This window comes from Nyctereutes procyonoides, unplaced genomic scaffold, assembly GCF_905146905.1.
Source record: "Nyctereutes procyonoides isolate TBG_1078 unplaced genomic scaffold, NYPRO_anot_genome, whole genome shotgun sequence".
Taxonomy (NCBI): Eukaryota; Metazoa; Chordata; class Mammalia; order Carnivora; family Canidae; genus Nyctereutes; species Nyctereutes procyonoides.
The window spans coordinates 8773141-8799797 of record NW_026575033.1 but is presented as its reverse complement, the minus strand read 5'-3'; the positions used below and the strand labels follow the sequence as shown (position 1 = coordinate 8799797).

General features: G+C 40.2%; 1 protein-coding gene across 3 annotated transcripts in view; it reads left to right on the top strand.

Annotated features, from left to right (window-relative positions):
* The window catches only part of FLT1 (fms related receptor tyrosine kinase 1), a 176006-nt gene that overhangs the window by 89680 nt on the left and 59669 nt on the right, over positions 1–26657 (top strand). For all 3 annotated transcript variants that reach the window (XM_055317306.1, XM_055317304.1, XM_055317305.1), the window contains exons 13-14: positions 5777–6085; positions 10814–10960. In XM_055317306.1, coding sequence (XP_055173281.1) covers positions 5777–6085; positions 10814–10960 — 456 coding nt within the window. The remainder of the gene's footprint in view (positions 1–5776; positions 6086–10813; positions 10961–26657) is intronic.

Genomic DNA, 26657 nt, shown 5'->3' with positions numbered 1-26657 from the left:
ACCTGTGATAACATGTTTTTGTCTTTTAAACCGAGAAGCTCATTGTCTCACAACTTAAGTAATTTTTACTTTTGAGGAATGAGGCTGTCCTGTAGAAATCTGAAACTGAATTTGTTGTCCGTGATTAATGTGCTGGGTTTTGGTAGCATTTACAGATTTTTAGCCTCACATATGATGGTCTCTGCAAATCTCAAAACTTCCAAGGTACACAAATGGCACTCCCTATGTCCCTCCATGGGTACAGGAAGGAAGTAAGTAGCTCAAAGTATAAAAACAATTGCCTGGCTCTGCACTCCCCCAATTTTCTGAGGAAACCCGGGCAGTTTGCCAGCTTTCTGGAAACTTCGCGCTGCATGGGGCAGGCTGCAGCCATTGCCTCGAGTTTTCTAGAAAGAAATAGGTAGGTCTGGTTGCATGAGACACACAGGTTGTCAGATCACAGGGAGCCTTCCGGCCAGTTAGCCAATCCTCAGAGAAGCTGTGTCGTGGGAGATCTCCTGCGGTAGATTCTCACAGAATATCAGAACTGGAAGAGACTTTAGAGGCTATTTAGCATTATAGCCCTCACGCTTTGCAAGTGAGGAAATGGGGCTTGGGGGGTGGGCAGGGACACAGCGGAGCCACTCTAGACCAAGTCAGCCCCTGTCCCCTTACATCCGAGGAGCGGATGGGAAATCATCTTTGCATCCATTCCAAATGTGAGAAGTCCTTTATTTAGAGGATTCAGATAGCAGTTTCACACATATTGGTTCTCTAATCAATCTCTGATGATTTAGACTAATTAGGAACAAGGGTTTGTACTGTCCTTTGTATTTGCTTGCAAACAAGTTCCCATCCAAATCCATAGTCACTGTATATATATGATTTAAAGTGTAAAAGATTGAGCAACTCCTGTTCCGAACATTCAACAAGTTTATACAAGTTCCACGAGCACTAACTATTGAATAGAACAGCTCAGCTCTGTACAGAGCACATGAACAGATATCAGTGAAGCCCTGCCTTTACAGGAAGACAGTTTTAGCACAAAAAAGAAGTGGTGTCTGTACCCTAATATCAAAAGGTGTATGCAGAAGTTATGTGGCAGATGCATTTACCAACAATAAGCCAATGCTGTCCAGTAGAAATACAAGAGCCACATATATAATTTAAAATTTTCTAGTAAACCACATCTTTAAAAAATGAAAAGTAGAATGAATCTTATTTAACCCAGTATATCCCAAATACCATTTCAACATGCAATTGATATTTTTTAAAGTCACAAAATTTTAAAATATTTAAAAAATATTTAATAAAAATATTAAACTTTAAAAATTTTAAATGAACTGAAATAAAATTAATTTAATAAAATTCAACTCTTCCGTACACTAGCCACATTTTAATGCTCAGTAGCCACACATAGCCAGTGCATTCTGTGTGTACAATGGAGCTGTCAGCCTCTGGGAAGGAAAGGCTGAGATGGTCCTGAGGGGGGGCATGATATTTGAACAGGTAGAAAGAAGACAGGCTTGCCTTGGCATTTTCAGAGCCAAGGGAAGAGTACCAATGGAGAGCCATAAACCATATATGTAACCATATAACAAGTTCTCAATGAAGCAAACGAGCCATTATGTTTCAGCTCCTTGCAGACAAATATACATTATCTCCATGATACATACCTTGCCGGAGAGGTGAGATGCAAATTTAGAATTCTGGGCCTACTCACAGCCCCACAACAGAACGTGGCAATGCTTGGAGGTATAGAAGGAACTGCCCCCCCGCCCCCCATCTTCTCTTTCTATTCCTGGCTCTGTCCAACTACTGCACCTGCGTGTATGGTCTCCACAGCCCACACATCCAAGCACTGTCCACACCGCTGACTAACAGTCTTCCCTGGGATTTAGAAATGTGCACACCAATGAGCAATTGGACCTCAAGAGGACAAACCTAGGGAAGAGATCTTTGACAGTCAGGAAGCAGACTTGGGATCATCTTTACAAGGAATTCTGGGATCCCAAGGATTGGAAGCCAGATATGGAAGTGGGGGTGGCATGCTTCCTTGACCCCACAGACTATACTATGAGGAGGGGGACAGCCAGAATAGAGCCATCTAAAGGCCCAGGACAGGGATCCCTCTTGCCTGGGTCTGAAGACAGTACCGGAAGAAGAGGTACCAAGAGTGGAGGGGAATGTTGTGTTCATTTCCTTCTTCAGAGTCCCCAAGAAAGATTAATTGATGCTCGGCCTTAATTGCAGCTCCAATACCTAGCCTATCCCACGGAGCTTTGCACTGGCTGCATGTCTGTGTGGGGTGGTATTACTGGCAAAGCTAATCACCTGTTAAATGCAGAGATTCCCTCCTACCTCTTACCACATTATACAATTTATTACCGTGGAATGGTTGAAATCTTTTCTAGATCTCAAGGCTTGTCCATAGAAGGGAGCTATGAGAATTCGATCCAGGCATGCAAACTTGAGGCTTACAATGCTTTTCCTCTAGAAACTCAAGAGCTTTAATCTTACACTGAAATGGAATATCATTGCTCTGAATTCTTTCCCACCAATCCTGAAAAGTTCTAGTTTTGGTAATCATAGATTAATCTGCTTATATTTATTGTTTCTTTCCCCACTAATGACTACCTTTTTCTCACTGGAGATAAAACTAGATACTCTCAGGAATGTTGGTCCTTACACATATATTTTCTGAAAAATGAACATATGTTTACTCCATGTTTATGCTTGACCTAATGCAAGGACTGCTTTAAGAGATCTAAAATTTAACTGTTCTAAATCAAAAGATCTGGATTTGGATCCTTATTGATCCATTTCATGCATGTTGCCCCTTCCTTAAAATCTAATAACAACTCACACAGTTGCCTTCCCAACAGCACCAAATGAAAACAAATTCTCTGTGGCCTTTAGAATTCTCTACTGCTTCTACTCTAAACTTTGCCATTCACTTGTACATAGTATCTACTTGAAACAAGCAAAACTTTCTAGTAAATGTACCTCTTAAAGAATGTTATTTCTGTTCTTCAGTAGGAAGCCTTCTTTATTACCACCTGACAAGTGAGGCACCTTTCAGCCTGTTAATTTCTGTGCTTGTCTGTTTCATGAACTTAATTCACTGTTTGCTCCAAGTCAGAATGTATCCCCCACAAATACGCATCTGTGTAGATTCCTCCTTGCACCTAACCCTAAGTGGAATGTCTCTTCTAAGCAAAGATCGATTCTTCTCCACCATACCTCATAAGATGCCATGGATGTGATATGTGTTAAGCTGGGTGAGTGTCGGTTGGTGTCAATGAGGATTGTGATAAATCTGCAACAGATACTTAAGTGTGGGAAGGATTCTTGCTTTCACTTTGTGAGAAGGCAAGTCCTTGGGTCTGTTTTTGTACACAGGCTGAAAAGAAAAGGAAAGGAAAAGAAAAGAGAAAAATCCACATGAATTAAAAGGAAAAATCCCTCTGGATTCATTAACTAGTGTTAGGACATTTTATTTATCATCTTCTGTGGCTCAAAAGGGAAAACCAAAGGAGTTATTCTGAGAAATAGACAATCATTTCTAAGGGGCTGTCTGGTAACATGAACCAAATTAACTTCACTAATAGTGTCCTCGTATGAGCAGACCTCAAAACCTAGTTGGTTCTTTTCTTTTCCTATGCGTGTGTTTTTGCGGTTTGCTGGCACTCCGCATGACCATGGGTGTGTTAGCAATTACTGAGGGTGAAACAGGAACAGCACTGCCTTATCTCCCTGGTTTCCCAGTGTCACTAAATGCATTTTATTTTGAGATTCCTGGTGGTGCTTGGCAAAGATAAACAAAATCTTCCATCAGGAAACCTGTGAGCTATTTCCACAGGAAGTTTCAAATCACTAAAGTAAATAGAAACTCTACATGATCTCAATGGTGTTACTTGGGCTCGCTTGGGTTCTAACCACCAGGACGGGCCCTCATAAATGGAGAGCCTGTGTATGGTCTTGAGACATGATCTAACTGTGGCCAGTGCCCAGTACTTCTGGTATCTGTGTAAAAGTTGACGGCTGATGTTTTACTCCTCGGGCTTGGAAGATGTCCCAAGTATAAAAAGATGCTGAATTAGAGGGGCTATTTCTGACACCTCATTGTTATGTTAAAAATGAGTGTCAGCTGCTTCTGCATCTTCTGGCACATTCTTAGATACTCATTTTAAAAGCAGGAAAACCTCTGCTGGTCTCCTCTCTCTCCAACCACTGACAGCTTCATAAGCCACTGCTACCCCCTGCTCCCAGGTTTCAAATGAATACTTTGGCATTTCTTCAGACGTGACACTTTATAATAAAGCCAAAGCCCAGAAAAATCAGAAAAACAAGCAAAGTCAGATTTAGGAAAGAGTTGATATGATATCTAATTTTGGACTATTGTCCCCTTAAGGTTTAAAGGTTTCTTTATAGCTTTGTGTGCAACGGATAATAATAATAATAATAGCAGAACATAGTGCTTTTCATCTTCAAAGTACTTTGTAAAATGTTGGCCCAAATTCTTTGCTCAAATACAGATACGCCACTAAGTAACAAGCAATGGGAGGGTTTTGGGAGCAGGTCAATTCAGGGCCAGTAACCAATGATTTTTTTTTTTTTAATCCTCTGGGGATATGGTCCAGAATGAGACTAGGGAACTCTGAGCACAAAACCTAAGTGACAGTCCAGGGTGGGAAGGCTGAGGAGAGGAGCTCCTGAGGTGTTGCTGGAGTTGGACATGAAGGCTATATAGCTGGGGACTGACACAAGAGAAATGGCTTTTAATGGCCCACTTTCCGAAAACTATGTTTTACTATGTTTTTGAGAGTAAATTTCATTTTTTAAAATTATCCTCCCCCTCCCCCATTGTCCCCCGGCTTTGGAATCAGGCAACTCTTCCAGATTAGTTGGCTGCATTTTGTTCTTTTTATATCCGGGTAGAACGATCACCATGAAAGGAGCCCTGCGCAAATGACATAACTCTTGGTCTGCCCACTGTGCCAGCCAAGAGCAGGCAAGACGATGGCACAGCAGTAGGAGGGGGATACTATGCATTCAGTTGTTGGAAACTGGAGAAATCAGCTATTTTGTGGTTTTGTTTTGTTTTGTTTTTTTAACTGGAAAAGTTTAGGATTACAATGGTACTGGCTGGCATGATTGAAGCTCCCTACCATGTACCCGAGACTTCCTCTTCTCACCTGGTCACAACTTATTTTGGTTAGTTTCACCATAACACCACCCTGGGTTCTAAGTACAAAGAGGACTTCCCTGTTCTGCTCACTCGCTATGCACTAAAGAAATGAGGGGCACCTGGGTGGCTCAGTGGTTGAGCATCTGCCTTTGGCTCAGGTCGTGATCCCAGGGCCCTGATCCTCGAGTCCCACATCAGGTTCTCTGAGGGGAGTGTGCTTCTCCCTCTGCCTGTGTCTCTGCCTCTCTCTGTGTGTGTCTCATGAATAAATGAATAAAAGTCTCTAAAAAAAGAAGAAATGGGAAATGTGGTTATCACCCCAAGATGTAAAACAAACTCCACTTTGAAAAGCGATTTGGGGCAGACAGGGATGATGTTGCCGTCTTACTAACCAGCCTGTTTTGCACTTCCTGCCTCACTTCTGATGACACGAACTCGGTTCTGACCTGGGTTTGATCAGTTCCTTGAGAATGAAAATATAAACACTCATCCTTTTAATGCTGACGCTGAGAGAATTTGTGTCGCGACCATTCTTAAGATCTATGACAATCTCCTGACGAGATAATTGATTTTTCTATGAACTGAATTCTTTATTTTTTTTTATAGATGTGCCAAATGGATTTCACATTAACTTGGAAAAAATGCCTACGGAGGGTGAGGACCTGAAACTGTCTTGCACAGTTAACAAGTTCTTATACAGAGACATTACTTGGATTTTGCTGCGGACAGTTAAAAACCGAACAATGCACCACAGCATCAGCAAGCAAAAAATGGCCACCACTAAAGAGTACTCCATCACCCTCAATGTCACCATCAAGAATGTTTCCCTGGAAGACTCAGGCACCTATGCCTGCAGAGCCAGGAACATATACACAGGGGAAGAAATCCTTCAGAAGAAAGAAGTTACAATTAGAGGTGAGCACTGCAACAAAAAGGCTGTTTTCTCTCGGATCTCCAAATTTAAAAGCACAAGGAATGATTGTACCACACAAAATAATGTAAAACATTAAAGGACTCATTAAAAAGTAACAGTTGTCTCATATCATCTTGATTTATTGTCACTGTTGCTAAACTTTCCGGCTCAGAGGAGATGCTCCTCCCAAAATGAGTTTGGAGATGATAGAAGTGATAATGAGCTCCCAAGGTCCCAGCTCTGGGCTCCCCACTCAGGCTGAGGGCTCTGTTCTCTGGGGCCGACTTGGTGCACGTTTGGATTTGGAGGATCCCCGCAGTGCATTCTCTGTGGTTTTGTTTTTTTGTTTTTGTTTTTTTCCTCTTTGCTGTCTTCTCCTGCCTGATAAACAACAACTTGGGACTGATCCTTTCCTCCCACTTTGATGCCAACCTCTTTGTATGTTTCAGTTTCGAAGCTGCGCAAACTGAATAATTGAGACAAATGCTGGTTTCTGCCAAAGATGGACATGAATAAGTTAATTTTCCAGCTCAGAATGAGTACAGTTGCATTTGAGACTGTTGGACCTCTGCCCGGTTTTGTTTTGTACCATTTCATCTGCTCTCGAGTTGTAAATAGCACCTGGATAGCAAGTTATAATGCTTATTTATTTGAAAATGCTTTTTTTTTTTTTTTTTTTTTTACATTAAGCACATTAATCTTAAACTGGAGCTTCTAAGATGGGCCCCAGGAGTGCAAGATGTCGGTGTAATTCAGAGGTATTAAAGCTTTATCACAGTATGAATTCAGATTGCCCACCGGGTCCAGCCCACGTCCTGGGTCTGTCTGGGTAGCTAGCTGACTAGTCGGTGCAGGGCTTTCCCCTCACTGCCTCTGAGAGGACTAGTCAGCTCCCAACTGCATCTGAAAAAAATGGGCATCGTGCCTTCTTCTTACATAGATTCATCTCCTGGTGATTCTTTTAAAGAACTCTCTCCTTTTGAGTAGATGGCATTCAAAGATGTACCACAATGAGTTTATCAAGGCAACCAAGGCTCTTGTGACCAAAAGGTTGAACGCATTCTTCTAAATGTAAATCTGAGAGCTGTCCATTAAAAAAAAGGAAAAAAGTCCACTTTCCCCATATGCAAATATTAATGGGATTTTTATGGGGATTAAAAATGGCAAAACTACAGAAGCAGAATTCAGAGCCATTTAAAAATACACACCATTTTTCAATCGGGAGAGATTGTAATCTCCTTTTTTAAGCTTGCATTTGAGGGGAAAGTGACTTTTTCACCAATTTAATATGCATTGTTCTGTTGTTTTTATTTATGATTGATCATTGTATGTGCCTTGCATGAACCATTGGAAAACAAGCTACAATGACCAAAATAGCCATGGCTGAGAACATAGTGGCTGGGCAGTTCAATAGAAGGTGTCATATTTGACAACTTTTCAGGCTTGGGAACTCACCAGACTGTTTCCTCCTTTAGGTAACAGACTCTGTCCCACGGCTAAACTTGTCTTTCACGTGGGAATTGCTTTTGTCAAGTGTGAAAGAGTAAACAATAGCATTTCCCCAGAATGCCAGTTTTATGGAGTCCCAAATGCTCTGAAAACAATTAGCAACCTGGAAGTTGTCAGCCCAGAGGAAAGAATAATCAATTGTATCTTGAAATTTTACCTATGGCTCTTTTGCCTGGCGTCTTTGTTCATTCTAAGTCAGCATGTTCCTTCAGGAAACAATGCCTTAGTGCCACGGATTGTGGGGACTCCATTTTTCCTAAAGCTGAAAAAGCAAATGGGAGGCTTCTGGAAAAATGGCGAAGCAGACATGTAGAAATGACCATTTCCTTCCCTTCAAAACTGCAATTGCAATTTTTGCGGGGAGGGGAAGGGTATTCATATTTACAGGAGAGGATCTTAAGTACCTCCAAGGGATGACTTTAAGAATTCCACAGGGTAATTAGTTGTTCACTGTGTAATTCATCCTTCCAGAGTTTCAAAAAGAAAAATCAATTGAGTGGGTTCTATTTTGTATTGGTTGCTCTTTGGGGGCAGGCAGGAAGGGAGGGATAATGGGTAAAAGAGAGAGAAAGAAGAGCCTAAAATAGAGAATGATTGAGTTGGGGTAGAGGGCATGAGGCTGGTTCCTCAGTCCCCTGTCCAAGTGAAGGAGAGACTATATATTTATGAGACCTGGTGGATCTTTGGGGCCATAACATCAAAAGCTAAAAGAAGAACCTGGTGAGGAGCTATCTTTGGCTACTGATAACCAGCAGAAATATTCTGTTAATTCTGATTTTCTCCATTTGAAGGGATCAGCTCCACTTTGTCAAGTTTTGGAAAGCAGCTCCCTATTTCCACCAAATAACTTAGGGTTAATAATAAGGGTTCAATGTACCTTTCTTACCTAAAATGTCAAAACAGATTATAAAGTATACAGGGGAACTGATAAAATGATTCATTGGTTGATTGGTCACTTAGACACCAGTCAAAAATGAGATTGTTCACGTAGGAGAACATGTTTTTCAGAAATGGGTACAAGGAAAAATAGTATACTGTATGTTTCAGACATGTTTATATGAACTTTGTATTTAATTGAGAGTCCAATGTTTATTCTGCAGCCTTTTTGCTGCTTCTCTTGTCTGAAGTTTGTCTAGTGCAGATAGGGCCTTTGGGAGTTCTCATGACATTTCTGTTAAACTGTTCTCTTTCATATAAGTGTTTTCCAGTACACCTGTCACAGAAGCCAAACGCTGTCTTTGTCGATGATGCTATAGTTTGTAGCTATGAAAATAATTTGGGTGTTGTAGGTCCTATACTCAGACTTCCTTTTTATAATAAAGCCTCTGGGCAATGATAGATTATTTTATTATATTTAGTGCATGGGAAATAGTGAGGTAGCGGAAGCTATTCAAATATAACTTCGTGAACTGTGACATAAATGAGATACGTCAAATTTGGCTTGCCACTGTAATAGACACTAAGTAGTAATACGACACTGTTCTTCATTATCTTGTCATGTTTCACTAATACGTTTGGAACCTTTGCTGTGTAAAAATGTCAAAATTGTAACAATCAAGTGTGTAAAAGTTATCAGCATTGAAGATTTTGATACCTGGCCGCATTTGCAATTAGGAAAACCCATTTGGCAGATTGCACGGAATGCAAACACAGAAATGCTGGAACGGTCCTGCCTGGGGAAGCATAATAGACCAGAAAGATCCAGAGAAGGCAAAAGGGCCGTTGCGATCATTCATTCCAAACTATGAAGAGTGTCTAAATCAGGGCTCTCCTTTCAATGCTCTTTTCAGCCTTCGGATTTCATTTTGTATAAAGTGAGGAAAGACTAGTGATCAGCTTTGGGAATCAGAATTTAATGAGAAAGCTGTTCCTTGGAACAGACAGTAACCCTGCCATGTTATTATGCCCTGTCAACATGCTGTCAAAGTTGTATGATAATATACTTTTTAAGCTGAGATTTCTAAATTGCTTTAATGAACGCTAATCCTGAGAGTTTCCCTGCAGGAATAAAATGAGAGAGGTTTGGGGACTCGTCAGAACTCTGCAGGGACATGAAGCCAAAGCCACTGCAGTGTGTCACCTCTTAGAGCATTGTAATCACGCCTAAGCTGCTTTCACACTGTTAGTACAATCAGATGAGGAAATCCAAAATGGTCAGAGAAAGCTCAGATTGTATAATTGAAGCCAGTGGCGCAGAATATGTAAGTCACGCCAAAAACTCTTTTGATTTCTGTTCCAGGGTTTGCAACAAGAGGGGGTGAAGAGGATGACTCAGGAGGGTGGGAAGGACATTAGGAGTTGTCTTTATTCTTTTACCTTTGGAAGCTTGAGCTGCCAATCCAGCACTCGCCTAACTAGAATGTATACCCATCAGCAGGACTACTTCATTAAATAGAGACACTGTACTCATTGGGGCCTCGGGGGTACTGCTGTTCCAATGTGGGATTTTAATGTTGTAATGTATTGCATCCTAATGTATTAAATTCATTTTGTTGTACTATATTGGTTGGCATTTTATTAAAATAAATTGTATTGTATCATATTTGTATGTTTTAAGAGAAAATAATATAAAATACAATATTTGTACTATTATATAGTGCAAAAACTACAAACCTATGCCTCTGCCTCTTGAATTAATCCTATGGTTGCTTGTGCTGGGGAAGGGATGGAGGAAGGAAATAATCAATAAAGCTTTCAAAGTTCAAGAAATGCTCCTGTTTGGTCTGCTGCCTCACATTTTAGGTTACTGATAGCTGAGTCACACAGACATGCCCTCACAAACAACACGTCAATAAAATCACATACAAAGTTACATTAACACATCACTATAATACTATATCTTTATGTAGAAATCCATTTTAAGCCTATATCCCAAATCGCGGTGTTTCCTTTTTCGTTCCTCGAATAGTATGCAAAACCCTTAGGTTTCAGAAAAGCTTCTCTCACAGAAAGGAAGAAACCTAGTGGGCCAGGCAAAAACCTTGATACTGAATACTATAGAATTTTGTTCTCGATTTTACTCTGTGTTCTAATAAACTTCAATTTGTTAGGACTTAATAAAGATGAAGCAGGTTATGCAGAGAAGAAAAATTTCAGGAATAAAATATGAATGAAACTTTACAGTTGAGCTTTGCTGTTCATCTATGTAAAGTGTTGATGTGCATATATAACAAAAGGCTACAACCAACGAGTAATAACAATCCCCTTTCTTTATTCACTAGATCAGGAAGCCCCACACCTGCTGCGAAACCTCAGTGATCACACGGTGGCCATCAGCAGCTCGACCACATTAGACTGTCCTGCTACTGGTGTCCCAGAGCCCGAGATAACCTGGTTTAAAAACAACCACAAAATACAGCAAGAACCCGGTAAGAGATTTTGTTTTCCTTGGATTCACTCTCATTCTCATCATCCTCTTCTTCCCGTAACATTTCTCTCCCTTCCTCTCCATGCATCTAGAACCACTTGCCAGTAGAGCTCTGGTTCATGCTCCTATCAACTTTCAATGAGGACTGTTTGGGCCCATTCTTAACGCACACCATATTCCTAACCATGTAGAAAGATCCGTACGGAACCTGCTGTAAATGGTGCATTCATAAAGAAATGGTAAGAGTCCTTTAGAAAATGTGTCAGTTCAGCCTGACAGCAGGGAAAGTGAGGTGCTGGTTCCTTGGCTTGAGGTGCAGCAGAGCTTTGAACATCTGGTATATACAAAGTTCAGAGTAGTTTTATCATCTTTTTAATGTACTTCTTATCAATTTTAATGATTTGGTAAAAAGCAGAATATTTTAAATGATAGAATACTGTTAAAAAAAATTGCAACTAATGATCACATGTTAATTTTCTTTCAATAAAATATATATTTAAGAACAACTCGACATAAATCCACTAAGTATCAACACTGTCTGTTGCCTGCCTCATAATTTTGTCATTAAGATGAAAATGAACTGATTTATAATTTTGCTTAATAATTCCATTTATATGAAAAATAAAATTGCCATTTATTTGCAATAATCCAACCACCTAAATCAAATAACTGACACTACAGAATGGTCCTTGAATGTGAGACCTCTACACACAGCAAAATCCCCATTTGAGTTTATGCCCAGAAAGGGGTTGTAGTATAAGATCTCCAATTTTAAGGTATGTTAAAAACGCCTTACACTAAGCTGGTCCCATTTACATCATTTTTCTCCATAAAGCAGTGCCTCCTCTTGTATTGACGTCATTCACTTCATCATCCAAACCAGAAACTGATGAGCTCCCCTACGTCTTTCTCTAATCTATCACCAGGCTGAGCAGGTTATGTCTAATAAATACGAAATCTTTCTCAAGATCATCCTTCCCTCTGCTCTCCTGTTGTCATTCTCTGGGTTCCGGTGCTCATTATCTGTCTCCTGATCATCTCCTGACTGATCTCTCCACCTCTGTTTTCTCTCTTGGAATCTTCTTTTCCATACAACTGGATGAAATGCAGCTGTGAACATGTCACTTCCCTATTTCAAGTCTTCTACTCGCTCTGCATCCCAGGACAAAGTTCCAGCATCTGCCAGAGAAGGCCCTCAACAACTGGCCCTCCCTAACTTCTCCAACTCCATGCTTACCCTCCCCTGCCTTGAACCTTATACTCTAACAATTGCCAAACTCTTGTAGATTGCTACACATGGTATGCTGCTTCGACCCCCTCTGCTGCTTCTGTTCTTGTGTCCCCTCTGCCTGGAGTACCTTCCCATCATCTAATGCCTACCTGTACTTTAAGGCCCAGATTGGGTTCTGTTCTTCCTCCAGAAAGCCTTAGTCTACCCCTGCAAAGAGGGGCAGATCCTCCAGGGGTCTTTATTATTTATAAATGTTTCTATCCTCTCCTACTGAGTTGTTCTATAATCATGAGTTCATCTGTGTATTATGCATATTTCCACTGCTCTCTTACTGCCCTGTATCATCAGTTCATGTGTATGATTTCTTACATGTTTATTATATCAGCCTCCTCCTGAGGACAGACAGTATATCTTTATCTTATTTGTATCTTGTTTCTCCTTTTATCCTCAGAACCTGACAGTGCTTGGCAATCAATAAATGTTTCGTGAATGAATGAATGAATGAATGAGAGTTTTTCAGAAAGTCTTATTCTGTCCTTAGCAAGTTTGCTTGGTAGTACCAATGCCTGGACTTAGGGGTGGCTGGGGAGGCTATATCATAGAATTTTTAAAGCTAAAGGGATCTTTGGAATATCTTTATGGTAGGGTAGAAAATTTTGGCCCGATGAGGTAAAGTGATTAGCCCAAGATGACACACTATTAAGATAGGTAGTTTCATGGAAAATTAATCTCTTGAGGTTTTCTACCAAAACCAAAAGATAAATGAATACATGAATAAATAGTTTGTGAAACAATACCTGTAATATCCTCCTTTTAGAGATTCAGAGTTCACACTACTGTCTTAAAGGCTCCAAGAAGTCCTATATTAAAGAAATCAGGTAAATTGCTTTCAAGTATTCCCCCAAATAACTTGATCACAAAATACATTTTACAAAACAATTGTGTAAGATGTTGGTTTCTTTGAAAGAAAGAAATAAAAAGAAAGCAAGAAATTTGGCATGTGTTCGGTTTTTATACTTTGGATGTGGGTTAAATAATTAGAGTTGAACCAATTTCAAAAGCTTGTGACCATCCTGGAACTGGAGGGTAGACAAGGCAAGAGGGTATGCGAAGGCTGTTACTGCAAATGGAAAAAGATTATTAGGTGTGCGGGAGGGATTGAATCCTAGCATTACCCTCATGGGTCAGGGAATTTGGGCAACTCACTTATCCTTCTTCTCTGAGCCCCTGTTTCTTTATTTATAAAATTGGGAGAATACTGATCACACAAGGATGTGGTAAGTTTTATAGGAGTTAATATCACTAAGATTGCCTGTAGTTATGGCTGAGTAAATGTGACCTTCTGACCCACCTCATTTATATAGAAATCGGCCAATGAGTTGTCAGAATTTGTTGAAAGGTGTCAGAAGAGTCAATTAATAACTCAGCTAAAATGTCAAACACTTCTAAATCTACCAAAACTATCTTCCTCCTAGCTTTCTTTGATCTTCGGAGGGCCAAGAGAAGAATATCTAAAAAGAGTCTTAGATAAATTCTACGTAAAATCTTTTATAAATGTCATTCTAATATGCTACTCTTGGCATTTATGGAGTTTAACTGTACTAAGTCATCAATTTTCTCTCCCTGTATCCACTCCTTAAAACTGCTATAGCCTTTTGGAAAAGAATTTTTTAATTTTCTGGAGATAATCTCTAATATGCATACAGTATTTATGAAGTTTCATATATAAGATTTCCAATTTAAGGCAGCAAATTCAGCAGCCAGTGCTATAGGCTCTATGACTATATGACTATGACCTTGTGTTTGTGTATGTAGACATCTTCAAAAATACCAACTCTTGTTATTATTATTATTTTTTTATAAACCTAGGAGTAAAGATTACAGGTAACCAAAGTGACAATCCTTGACTCACTGGTTACTCCAAAGCTGAACTGGGAAAAACCTCAAAAGCACAGCCTGGAAAAGACTGAAAACTAGTCCATTTTATACTAAGCCTTTGGAAAGCCACACTGAGAATAAATTTTAAATAAAGCCTAAATAATTAATAATTAAATATATTTAATGAGATATTTAATATTTACAAATACAAAAGATATGAATTGTATTTAATGAAATATATAATTATAAACAAAACATTTACACATATAAAATATATCAGGTACAAATACAAAAGATATGAATTGTATTTAATGAAATATATAATTATAAACATAAAACATTTACACATATAAAATGTATCAGGTAAAAAATAATGTTTAAAATTAATTAAGCTAACTATTTGAAATTTAAAAATCTAGAAAATAAACTGCATGTCCCTTAAAGACCTGTGACACATGGCAACTCAAAAAAAAAAAAAAAAACATATACTGAGAGGATTGTAGTGACCTTGGGTCTGGGATACAATCTGGGCCATCATCCTTACCATTTGTTAAATGACAACTTACCCTATTCCAAAGAAAATAGGAGACAGGAAACAGGGCACACGTGAGAGCTCGTGCTCAGGACAACTGGCCATAAAATGCCTGCTGAAAAGTCTTTACGGGAGAGCTTTTCTCCTCCTTCCTCATTTCCTTTCAGGAAACCCTTCAGTGAGGCACAGCTATTCTAGAGAAGAAATGCAGTTTTAAGAAAGCCTTATGAAAGCTGAGTAGTGCTTTCTTGGGCCAAAGGGCATCCACAGGAACAAAAGGGGAGCTAAGCATGCAGGCACAGGGAAGCATATGCACAGGGGACTGGAGGCAGCCTCCACCAGGGCACCCCCTGCAGACCATGTGGTCCACTGCACTAGGGTGGGCCCTCCTGGCCACACACCTGCAGGCTTGGAGTGAGGGGTTGGGGCTCCGTCAGTACTCCACCCTGCCCCATGGATTGCCATTTCCTGCCAGCATCCCTGGACCATCTTTACTTCCCTGCCAGGGGGCCCCAGAGCCCACCTCCACTAGGGATCCTCCTTTCACATTCCAGTACATGGTGACTCTTCCCTTCCTTTGTGTCTGGTTTACTTACAATTCATGTCATAAAATGTGTCACTTACTCCCTTATTTTGTGTGTGCTTGTTTTTAAAACATTTGAAGATAGATATAATGTCTTAGTAGGCCTTCTCTATTAAAAATAATAAAAATTTATTGAGTAGTCACCAGGAACCAAGGCACTGTGGTGCGATTTACAAATATCTCATTTACTTCTCACCACTGTCATCAGAAGTAGGTACCGTTGTTAGACGGCATTTTGCAAGTCTCGCCTAACTTAGCTGACTAGGTGCCTGGTCCTGTTCTAAGCACGTCCCTTGCTCATCATAACAATCCTATGAGGTTTGCTAAATTATGATTCCTGTTTTACGAAGGAAGGAATGAGGAAACGTAGGCACAGGAGAAGTAATGGACTGGGTCATAGAGCCTGTGCCTTGTTGTCCAAGGCTGGGATCTGGAGCCCACACTCTGTGTACCCAGCCTGGGGCTGACCACTGGTGCACATTGCTCCCAAGAACACATAAGCATCACTTAAAAAAAAAAAAAAAAGGCTCCATGTCCAGTGTGGAGCCCAGTGTGGGGCCTGAGCTCAGGACCATGAGATCAAGAGGTGAGCTAAGATCAAGACTGAGCCACCCAGGTGCCCCTTAAGCACTACTTTTAAATGACCTCATGGGCATTAACAAGCATATTTTTAAAACAATATTTTCTCAGTTCTAACCCTTAAAGCTTAAGCTTCCCAAAGACTATATAGTTTGTTTTTTAAAAGTTAAAGCATATTAAAAATATTTAAAGCATTTTTTTAAAGCAAGTATGCCCATGGGGGCCTGGGGTGGGTGGAGCATGGGACTCAGTCTCCAGGTCATGGGGTTCCAGTCCCATTCTTGGGTACAGAGATTACTTACAAATAAAATCTCAAAATAAATAAAAGCAGACATACCATATATGAAGATAAAAATAATTTCAAACCCAAATCTAGTTACTTTTAAGTTTTTTTTTAAACTTTTTTTTTAAATTTTTATTTATTTATGATAGTCACACTGAGAGAGAGAGAGAGGCAGAGACACAGGCAGAGGGAGAAGCAGGCTCCATGCACCGGAAGCCCGATGTGGGATTCGATCCCGGGTCTCCAGGATCGTGCCCTGGGCCAAAGGCAGGTGCCAAACCGCTGCACCACCCAGGGATCCCTACTTTTAAAAGGTCCAGAATTTATTCCATAGCAGCCCAACACTCTTTTAGTCATTCAACAGACATTTATAAGGCAGTACTTTGTGACTGGTGCTGTGTAGGCTCTGCTAATACAGCAGTGAATGTGAAAATTAAGATCTGGATAACAAAATATCTAAAGTAGTTAGTCTGTATGGGTGTTTAAATGAACACAACCTCTTCAAGCCACAACCAGAGGTGTCCTAACTTATTCATTATCGTCATGCCAGTTGGGCACCAGAGTTAATGAGTCTAAAAATGGAGCACGGTGAATTAATATATGGGACAAGTAGAAAATATGTCTCTATCACAGTTAAAATATCTTGAATACATCAGTTAATTGAAAAAATACATCCTCTGTGCTTCAATTTTCCTACTTTCATGCTACACATACAAGAGATTCTCAATTATTCATCATTCATGGAATATGCAGAATGGATGAGAAATAAAGAGGAAATAAGAGAAAACATGCCAGAAGCAATAAAGGCAAGAGAGCTTCCAAATTAGAACTGAGGAAAGAAGCCACTCTGAACTCTTAGGAGGGCTGATAGGGTGCAGAGTATTGAAGAGAAAGGTGGTCTGAGACTCATTTACTTTGAAGAGACAGGTGAACAGAGACTTGAACAGCTAAAGCAAGTAGAATCTTAAGGACCAGAGAGGAAAAAAAATGTCAGAGGGAAGGACCAATAGCAAGTTGGAGATGAAGTCTATTGGCCAGTGGCTGCTTTGAGTATGGCTTGATTCTGAGGGGTATTCAGACAGCAAGCTCCTCTAAGAAACATCCATTTCCTTTGGGTTAAAAATATTAAGGGTTTGTACCCAGACTTGGAGCAATGGTATGAAGTCACCTTGGAGAACAGATGGCCTCCTGGGTGTCTTCACTACTTCTTCAGTCACCTGCCTAAGGGACCGGCAGTTCTTCTAAAATGATCAGAAAGTCACTTTTCTACCTTACACTCTTCCCAGATTCTTCACTGAGGCCCTAAAAATGTTCAAAGCTGTAAAGAGCTGAGCAAGCACTGCAGATAGGGCTGTCGGCACAGGCTTGATGACACTCTAAGGACACCAGATAAGTGTCCGAGGTAGATACAGAAAGCCTATCTAGCTTGCTTTTACTTTGATCCAATCACAAACCACCATTGTGCAGAGTAAATGGGGTTTCTGAAAAAGTCATTAAAACGCCGGAAAAAGTAACAAACTTCCCTCTGGAAATAAATTTAAGAGAATAGAAAACAATGCCGCTCTGAGCTGCTTCTAGTAAAGCCTGTCTAAACCCAGAAACCATCAGCAAACGATTGCTTAAATGAAATTTCTGTGGCAGCGAACCATTTCAGAATATTTTAAGATAAGAGCATTACAACAGGAACAGCAAAGAGTTTAGAAAGAATAAATTCTTTCTTAAATAGCTTGAGGTTGGAGCAGGAGAGATCACTCTGACCTGCTGATTAATATTCCTTCCTAAATTGGATCTTGGTCACTAAGATTATATTTATCTAATGACCTGAAAGGGACAGCTTTCCTGTCACCACTGGATCACTGACACCAAATACCTGTGCGAATGAGTGCATATCCAAATCAATGTGACTGGTTGTCCTCATACCTGAGGGGTACAGAATCATGTCTGAAGTATAAAGTGGTTTCCATAGATCTAGGAAAGACCTGAAGGAATAGAGGAGAGAAATTAATGAGGATGCTAATGCCTAGGGATAATAAAGTGACTATCTGTCACCCCCAGGCTGTGAGAATCAGCAGCTTTGCTTGATTTCTTTGTGATAATAAAACTCAGAAACATCAATTATCTTTTGCAAAACTTGAGTAGTAATTGCCTTTTCTTTCCTATGAGATCCACCCTTATGGTGCATCATGAATGAAGACATTGCAGAGAAGCATGTACAAGATTCGGGGTATGTGTAGGGCAGTGCACGGGAAGGCGAGCTGGCCGTTGTATTTATCACCCCCGTGGAGCCCCATCAGTCTGCTATTAGGTAGCTATTCTCACCATTCCTTTCTCTCCAATATGTGTCCTTAAGGTAAGGTGGCGGGGGGGGGGGGTTCACGTACCCAGACCAAGAACCGCCAAGCTTCACAAGTGGCTCTACCAGTAGCTGCCCTCCCTGGCCAGAATCTTCCAACAAATTCCCAGGGTTTAGCTGTACCCCTGACAACAATATAAGCCTAGGGGATGTTCTGAACATGTTGCAGAAGTAAGAGTTCTATTCTAAGGATAAACTTCCATTTAGAAGGTGAGGCAAAAGGAGTGGAATTAAGGAAAGAGTACAGGGAGGTAGCAGCAGGAAAACATTGCCTTCGGTTGGCACTGCCAGGGTGCAGCACTACAAGCCCAACCCCAGACGAAAGAGGAACCCTGACTTTGATCACAGCCTTAACATGGCGAAGAAATGGAGGCTGTCACTTTATGGACTTCCACAATTACTTGTGAATGTGAGGCTGGTGCAGTGAGGCTGACCGGTACAGCTGGAGAGCTCCATGGTTTACACCCAGAAAAGTAAAGTAACCCATGGCTAGAGTCCTATTTTGTACTGAAAAATCACTAGAAGTTATTTATGGAGAAGCAGCCTCGACACCCAAATATATCTCTTTACCGAGCTAACACCCAGCTGATGTAGGTCTTGTATATACTTAATATGTAGGGAACCCTAGCCTAATGCTTTCCCCAAAGAAAATTCTTGGATGCATTTCCCAGCAGACCCTCCTCATCCCCATCCAGCTCAGAAAAGCCTCCCAGAAGCTGTGAGCCACAGCAAGACTCAGCTGAGGGAATCACACATACTAAAGGCAGCACAAGCCCACTCATAAACAGCAGGCCCTCCTTCTGGTTGTTTTAAAGTCTGGTTTTGTGCCTTTTCAAAGTCCTCTTGATTTTCAAATGAAAAATTAAGACCGTAAGAGATGGAAAAGAACTTAAGAATGTGTGCATCACTTTAGAAAGAGCCTCTCCCTCCCCTCTTTTTGTAAATTATGGCAAAATACATATAGCATGAATACTACCACTTAATCATTTATGTGTACAATTCAGTGACACTAAGTCTATTCACAATGTTGTGCAACCATTATCAATATCTAGTTTCAGAATTTTTTCATCACCTCAAAGAGAAACCTCATACTCACTAAAGCTTTTGACTATAAATGAACCTCATCTTTGGATTCTTTCTGTGACCTCCTGCAACAAATGGAACTGTAATTTGAGCACAGCCAACATCAGCAGCCTGTTCTGTCTGCTTAGCAGTCCGTGTTTCAGGGCCCAGTAGCAGAGAAGAAGAAACGGGGAAAGAGAAGAGAAATAGAAACATATGGGTGTGTGATGGGGGAGGAGAGAGGGTAGGCCCTCCCAGAAACCACCCCGCAGATCTCAGGGCTGCACCCTAACCAAAGTCACTAACCCCAAAACTAAGAGCCACCGTCTGGGTGCTCAGAGTGGGAGGCATCTCCATCTCCAATCTACGATTTGCTGCTTATACCAGAGACTACTTGGCCAAAGCAGGAAAAGCCATACTCCACCTTAGATAATTTTGTATCTCCACCTCTTAGCAGAACAATTAAATGGAGGTTTTCTATTTCTTTCTTTTTTTTTTTGAAAAATTTTTTTTATTTATTTTATGATAGTCACAGAGAGAGAGAGAGAGAGAGAGAGAGAGAGAAAGAGGCAGAGACATAGGCAGAGGGAGAAGCAGGCTCCACGCACCGGGAGCCCGACGTGGGATTCGATCCGGGGTCTCCAGAATTGCGCCCTGGGCCAAAGGCAGGCGCTAAACTGCTGCGCCACCCAGGGATCCCGAGGTTTTCTATTTCATGTGTCCAGAATTTGCCCTGGAAACTCTCCCCTTCCTCCAAGTACAAACTCGAAACAGTTTAACCAGTGCAGTTTAACCAGTGACAGATGCAGGGCAGCTGGGGATCCCCAGGCAGCTCAGGAAAACACGCAAACGAATGTACACACAGATAACCTAGTCAGTGAACTCAGCCATCACCTGCACTACTGAACCCCTGCTGATAAAGCCAAATTGAGAAAGTTCATTCCTCCTCTGCCCCATATTTAAGTGCTTCAGTTTTGCATTCTCTCCTGCTAGAAGGGAGCTTAAACAATTAGATTGTATGTTATTAGTTTAAGTAGTCATCGCATTCAACTCAGTTGTAATTAAACCAGCCATCACTGAAAAATATAGCACAGCAAACATAAATCATGCCCCAATACACATACACACACACTTGAAAGGGGGCCAGTCTTCTGATGTGATGGTTTTTGGTTTAGCCTTTTATTGCTTTAATCCAAAATTATAGTTTGTAGTGAAGTATAAATATATCTTTCTTGCTTCACAAATATTTCATCATTGTCTGGTATTATACTGTAATATTTATAATATTATAAATTATTGCAAATGTTTCAGTATTTGGAGATATATGTCTTTTAAACTTATTCAGTGGCTCTTTTTTTTATAAAACTATCTTTTTTAAAAAATTAAATAATACATGAATTCATTTTCTTTTTTTTTTAAAGATATTTTTATTTATTTATTCCTGAGAAACAGAGAGAGAAGCAGAGACACAGGCAGAGGGAGAAGCAGGCTCCATGCAGGGAGCCTGAATGTGGGACTCGATCCCGGGACTCCAGGATCACGCCCTGGGCCAAAGGCAGGCGCTAAACCACTGAGCCACCCAGGGATCCCCTATGAATTCATTTTCATTGTGAAAGATCACATAATACAGAAATAGCATAAGCTATAAAAATTCCATCTGGAGAATTAACACATGCCAACTCTTTGACTTGTAGTTTGTCAACAATCTTACCTTTTTTTAACCTATATATGTACATACATACAAACTTGGGGCATACATATATGTGGGGCAAATAATAAATGGGATTCATTCATTCAAAGCTATTCAAAGCTAACTCTATGCCAGGAATATAGAGGTGCTTGGAACCAGACGGGACCTTGAATTTACATTCTAATGGAAAAGCCTAGGTAATAACTTTAACAAATAGAACTATAAACATATTGCCTACGAATAGGCAGTAATAACTGCTATGATGAACAAAATCAGGTAATGGATTATAGTGAGTAACCAGTAGAGGGGTGATGTAGGAAAGCCAGCATCTCTAGATCAGTCATGCTATGTGTTTTGTTTTAGGACTTGCTTTGACCACAGTGTTATTTTGAAGGTCTTTCTATGTCAGCACATACTGTTCTGCCTCATTCTTTTTAGCATCCATATACTATCATATGGTATGCTTTCCCATAATTTATTTCTTCTACTGTTGTAAAAATAAGTTCTTGACTTTAACCTCCATGCAATGCAGTACTAATACTATACCAATCATAGAAACACTACTTCAGGGGCACCTGAGGGGCTCAGTGGGTTAGGCATCTGCCTCTGGCTCAGGTCATGATCCTAGAGTCCTGGGATCGAGCCCTGCATCAGGCTCCCTGCTCAGTGGAGAGCCTCCTTCTGCCTCTGCCCTTCACCCACTCATGCATATTCTCTCTCTCTCAAATAAGTAAATAAAATCTTAAAGAAAGAAAGAAAGAAAGAAAGAAAGAAAGAAAGAAAGAAAGAAAGAAAGAAAGAAAGAAAGAAGAGAGAGAGGAGAAAAGAAAAAAGAAAAGAAAAGAAACACTACTTCGCTCTACACAGAAAGGCCACTTTGGATGAATGGCTATATTCTGCAGGATAAATGCATCCAACCTCATGGAGGGACCATGGCAAATCTGATCATAGGACAAGAATGAGTGAAACAGGATGGAGTGCATTCATATGTGCACACACCTGTGTGTGTTTACAATTTATAGATGTTAACTATAAAACATCAGCTATCAACTATGTATATAACTATAGACACAGCACTGCTTGACACATTTTTTTAGGTGCTTGAATCATCTTGAAATACTTCATTAGAACAATGGCCAGGTTCCCAGTGAAAGGGCACAAGAATGCTTTTCATTTCTAAATGTTTGGAAATACATGTGTGTTTGGCATCGTTTCAAGGTGCTCACTTCAACTCTAACCCCATCAAGTCAACTGGTTTACAATCTCGCGACAGCTCTTGGAAACCATTCTGTTATCATAACCCAATTTTGTAAGTTAGGCTAGTGAAGCAATAGCCATTGTCCCAAATGAAAGGCCCTTTGTTTAGGGCTTTTCATTTATTCAGTGGTTTCATGAAGAAGAATATTATACAGCATTTTCTACCACTGTTCTCAATCTTATTCTTTTTTTTTCTCTTTCTTTCCTTTTTTTTTTTTTTTTTTAAGAGAGAGTGAGAGAGAGAGAGTGGCAGGAAGGGCAGAGGGAGAGGGAGAGAGAGAGAATCCTAAGCAGGCTCTACACTCAGCACAGAGCCCAACACCAACTCCATCTCACAACCACTGGGTTCAGGACCTGAGCCAGAATCAAGAGTCAGTCACTTAACTGACTGAGCCACCATCCTTAGACGCCCCTCAATCTTATTCTTTTCTAAGAGCTCCTCCTCTCTGTCTTTCTCATAGCTAAAGAGCAAATAGTCTCATCGAGGATGACATTGCCCATCAGATCTCCTTTAGACCATGTGTTTTAAGCATCTCATAATTCCCTTCCAACATAACACACTATTGTAAAGGCTGCCTTTCACTGTATTTCAAATTATTCCACTCTTCACCAACTTTTTTTCTTACATCTGCAAATGCTTTGCTGCATAGCCTGACCTTGGGGTAAGATTCTCAACAGAGAGAAAGCAGCACCCCAGTGATGATCCTTTGAAAACACTAGAATCCTTTGCCTTTTTAGTGCCATTGAATGAGTCCACCATTGTTCACTTGCCATTTTTGTCAATCTTTGTGGCTTACTAAACTTGGATTTCTCTTCCCTGTAGTTGTCCAAACCTCTGAAGTTTGACTGAGTAAACACAAGCTCCTCTGTGTTCTTCGTGGAAAGTTACTCAGACATCCAGTCTCTAGTTTTCCTGGGTCACCTTAACCATCTTGAATCCATATTTGGCTCTTCTGGCCCTTTGTTCAGATACAGCTCTTAGCTAGTCAATTCCTTTAAGAGGTATCAGTCTACAGGTACAATTTACCATACATCCTAATCCTCATGGCTCCTCTATAATGAACATATATCCTGTGCCAACTTAAAAGAATTTCTCATTTCATTGGAGAGCCAACACTATCATAACAAAATTTACTCTTTATTTTGTTAAACCTAACATCTATTGACTACCTATTGCATGAACCGGACATTTTGTCACATTCTAGAGAAAATGAAAATGAGCAAAACTTAGTCCTTACCTTTGGAAAACCTACGCATAATAGGTACAAGTCAGTTCATAAGTATGCAGTGTGAATAGGATAAAATTTTGCGAGATACAAATTGGCATCTCCGATTAGAGTGATCAGGGGAGACTTCATGGAAAGGTGCCATCTGAATTGGACTTTGATGGTTGAAGAAGGGAGTTTTGATGATGACGATTCATTTGGCCAAATTGCATGGGGACATTCTCTAAGTCACAAGTACAGATGCTCAGCTGAACAACAAAGTATGAGTCACTGGTCAGACTAGCAGGCCAATTTAGGAAATGTCAAATTTTTATGGAAGGAACAGGAGAAAACCACATGGTATGCCTTAATTTAGTCAAACAAGTTAAAGATCTATAGATTTATTTACTCAGTGGTGAATTGGATTAAGGTTCCATTTCATTCCTTTCTCTGGATAATGTGGTACTTATGTATAAAATGCCAAGACTGTCCTTCACCTTATGGTATCATGGGAAGAAATTAATTATGAAATACCTTGAAAATACTAAAAACTGAAGAGATTGTCCATTTATTTAAAATTTAGGCTGCATCCCATGGATAAATATATAGACCATCATCATTATAAACTCGGATCTAAAATCCCCATCAGCAGCCAACACAATAGGTGGTTCAAGTTCTTACACTGGGTGCTGTCATGAGAATTCCTTGGAGTACAAGTCCCTACAAAAAAAACTTTGTGTAAAATTTTACTTGAGCATTTGAGGCTAACAGTTTAGCAGACCTCTGAAACTATCTGAGTTTGCATTTCTAAGCTCCAGGGTCTAAAGCTCTTTGAATCTTAAGATCATAAAATAAACTGACATAGAACTTTACAGACTGGAGAGAGCTGAGTATGTAGGATGGAAGTCAGTACCACTGCATAGGGTGTCAGCATCGAATCCTACTCACTCTTTTCCTCATTCCCTAAATTCCATTTTCCATGGTCTTGGTTTATGTGGCCATTTCCTCAGTTGCTAAGTGTCTGCTGTCTGTTGGCACAGTGCTAGACACCAGGGCTCAGTTATGCACAGGATACTGGAGCGGGCAAGTAAGAAAGTCAGCAAATTTACTACGAAATGTTAAGTGTCAAAGTAGAGGCATGCACGAGGTGATGCAAGAGTAACAGAGAAAGGGCTCAAGAGCATCAGAAGATGCTTTCCAGAGCATCTGGATTTGCCTTGAGGTAAATATTAGGAAGCGAATGCTAGTCAAGTACAGGTCCAGAGAGTAATGGGCAAGGTCATGGAGGCTTATCATGAATTTCCAATAAATAAGTATAGCTTGTACCAAGGATACACTTAGGGATGTAGCAGGCACAGAAACTGGAAACAAAATAGGCAGGGGCCAGATCACAGAGGTCATTGCTTTATTAAATATAATAGTGTTGTCCCATGTACATCCTTGAAGTCAAAGTTGTATCTAATCTATCCAGCATACATGCTTCTATTGGCCCTCACAGCAAATTTACATAAGTTGATTGGGTTGCCAACATTTAACACGGAAAATCCAGATTTCTGTTGATGAAACTAGAGGGTATTATGCTAAGCAAAATAAGTCAATCAGGGAGAGATAATTATCATATGATCTCACTCATATGTGCAATTTAAGAAACAAAACAGAGGATCATGGAGGAAGAGAGGAAAAAAAATACAAAATCAGAGAGGGAGACAAACTGTAAGAGACTCTTAATCATAGGAAATAAACTAAGAGTCGCTGGAAGGGAGAGGGGTGGGGAATGGGGTAACTGGATGATGGACATTAAGGAGGGTATGTGATAGAATGAGCACTGGGTGTTATATAAGACTGATGATTCACTGACCTCTACCTCTGAAACTAATAATATATTATATGTTAATTAATTGAATTTAAATTTTAAAAAACTCAGAAGACAGGGCTGAGTGGCTTAGTCAGTTAAGCATCTGACTCTTGATCTCAGCTCAAGTCTTGATCTCAGGGTTGTGTGTTCAAGCCCTGCATTGGGCTTCATGCTGGACCTGGAGCCTACAGCAAGAAAGAGAAAGAGAGAAAGAGAAAGAGAGGGAAAGAGAGAGGGAGGGAGAAAGAAGGGAAGGAAGGAGGAAGGATGGATGGACTCAAATTCCCAAATTCCAGTTGGTTGGAGCTGAGTAAATGCTTTCACCTTTAGATGGGAGATAGGCTTTTCTGCACTCCACAGACACAGTCCCCCTCCCATGATCTCATCCCCAACTCAGTTATGTTATGTGCCTGGCCCCAGAACACATCCACACTTGCAAATCCTGCTCTGTGCCCTGTTGGTCCGATCTGATACAACTTCTTTCAGTAAAGGGAAATAAATCATGTTTCAACAGGAATTGTTATGTTTTTAGTGGCTGAAAATTACTTAAGTGACCCTCTAGAAGCAGCAGACCCACGATTAAATGATCTCATCTCAACAACACAAAGTAGAGCATCATGTTTCTAAGTGAGTTCTATGTGTTAGTTCTAATGATTAACACCCAAAGGGAAACAGAAAATTCATTTAGGATGACTCTTCAAAGAACTCAATACCATTTTTCATAACAACAAAACTACAACACGTGTAGAAATAAATATAACTAAAAAGCAAGATATTTAAAGAGAAAATCACAACTATCAAATGACATAAAAGAATACCTAAGTAACTCAAAGATATTTTATATTCTTGGATGGGAATATTTATTATTTTTTTGAAGATTCTATTTGTTTATATATTTATTTGGAAGGAGGCCCAGAGGGAGAAGGAGAGAGAGAATCTCAAGCAGACTCTGCACTGAGCATGGAGCCCAACTTGGGGCTCAATCTCAACCCTGAGATGGTGACCTGAGCCAAAATCAAGAATCAGTGGCTTAACCAACAAAGCCACCCAGATGCCCTGAGAATATTAATTAGTGAAACATTTTTGAGCCCTTTTTGCAGGTCAAAAATATTTGCAATTTCATTTGTTTTGGCCTAAAAATAAATTTCCCCCAAATTATTACATAAATTCTGTGACATTTGCATCAACAT